This window comes from Pundamilia nyererei, unplaced genomic scaffold (assembly GCF_000239375.1).
Source record: "Pundamilia nyererei isolate P.nyererei 1_Seehausen unplaced genomic scaffold, PunNye1.0 scaffold00141, whole genome shotgun sequence".
In the NCBI taxonomy this organism is placed as follows: domain Eukaryota; kingdom Metazoa; phylum Chordata; class Actinopteri; order Cichliformes; family Cichlidae; genus Pundamilia; species Pundamilia nyererei.
Window position 1 is genome coordinate 77,044 of NW_005187542.1, and position 1,219 is coordinate 78,262.

The 1,219-nt window shown below is 39.0% G+C and overlaps 1 protein-coding gene across 1 annotated transcript in view; it reads left to right on the forward strand.

The window, feature by feature from the left end:
- nid2a (nidogen 2a (osteonidogen)) overlaps nucleotides 1-1,219 on the forward strand; it is a 54,433-nt gene that overhangs the window by 38,395 nt on the left and 14,819 nt on the right. Inside the window, exons 19-21 of the mRNA XM_005744279.1 lie at nucleotides 9-87; nucleotides 713-840; nucleotides 1,150-1,213. Coding sequence (XP_005744336.1) covers nucleotides 9-87; nucleotides 713-840; nucleotides 1,150-1,213 — 271 coding nt within the window. The remainder of the gene's footprint in view (nucleotides 1-8; nucleotides 88-712; nucleotides 841-1,149; nucleotides 1,214-1,219) is intronic.

Consider the following 1,219-nt stretch of genomic DNA (forward strand, 5'->3'; position numbering starts at 1 on the left):
ATTGTTGGTGTGTGGACAGTAGAGGAGAGGAGAGAGCAGGAACCAGGACTCCACCTGGTGCAGCACCTGTAGACTGTGACAGACCAGGTGAGACTGTTTCCTTCCAAAGACAGGATGTATGTAATCAGTTCCATTGGTTTGGTTGTCTCTCTGTTTGTTTGTTAGCAAACTAGCGTCCACTGTTGCAAATATATAGTTTTGGATTGGCCTTTGTCTATGATTTGTGATGGCAGACCCCAATAACAGCTTGAGCTAATTTCATTTTAGTGACAATCAGTTCAGGTCACACCAAATGTGAAAAGTAGTAAACATTTTATGTTCCTCACCAGTTTATACAGATTACATTCAAACTTCATAACAATATACAGGGTCTTAGGGGACATGAGTACCGAGGTCGGCTAACCAATTGACTTTTACTCTCATTGTTAACACTCAAGGTCAAAGCTTAAAAACCAGACTGACGTCAGCATGTTGTAATGGAATGAAATTAATAATCATTTTGTTACACATTCTTGTATAATGATGATAAAGTTTTGTATCATAAAAACATAATATCACTATTTTTGTATAGCCTTTGCCCTTGAGGAGCAGTGGTCCTCTTTGGATGCTGTTGGTATTCTAGTGGCCCGTACTTCATTCAGATTGTTTTACAGAGGTTTATTTGCTGTTGACACAGAGAGATTTAGATCAGTGTTTAAATATTCTCTTTCAGATGAGCGTCTCAAAACTCACTGTGAACACTACAGAGACAGCGTGAAGGCCACCAGTCCAGATGGAAATCCTATAACTGGAGTCTATGTACCACAGTGTGATGCAGAAGGACAGTATCTACCTCAGCAGGTGAAACTGTAACTTTTTATAAATTACGTTTTTATATTTATACTTTTTATTTATTTAGTGAATAACTACAGGTTCTCTTTGACTTTTGTCTATAATTTCTTTTTCTTCTTCCTAACAAATCATTTGTTGGTGGCAGTTTAGCTCTCCTGGTTGAGCAGGCAAATGTAAACTACAGGGCTCAATGCAGCAGCCTGTGTTTGATTCTGTCCCAGTTGCTTTTGCTGTCTTTCCTGTCTGAAAACACTTAATTGCTTATCAAATGAAGGTCAAAATTCCCCCAAAATAATGTATTTCTCATCTTTATTTCAGTGCCATGGCTCCACTGGCTATTGTTGGTGTGTGGACAGTAGAGGAGAGGAGAGAGCAGGAACCAGGACTC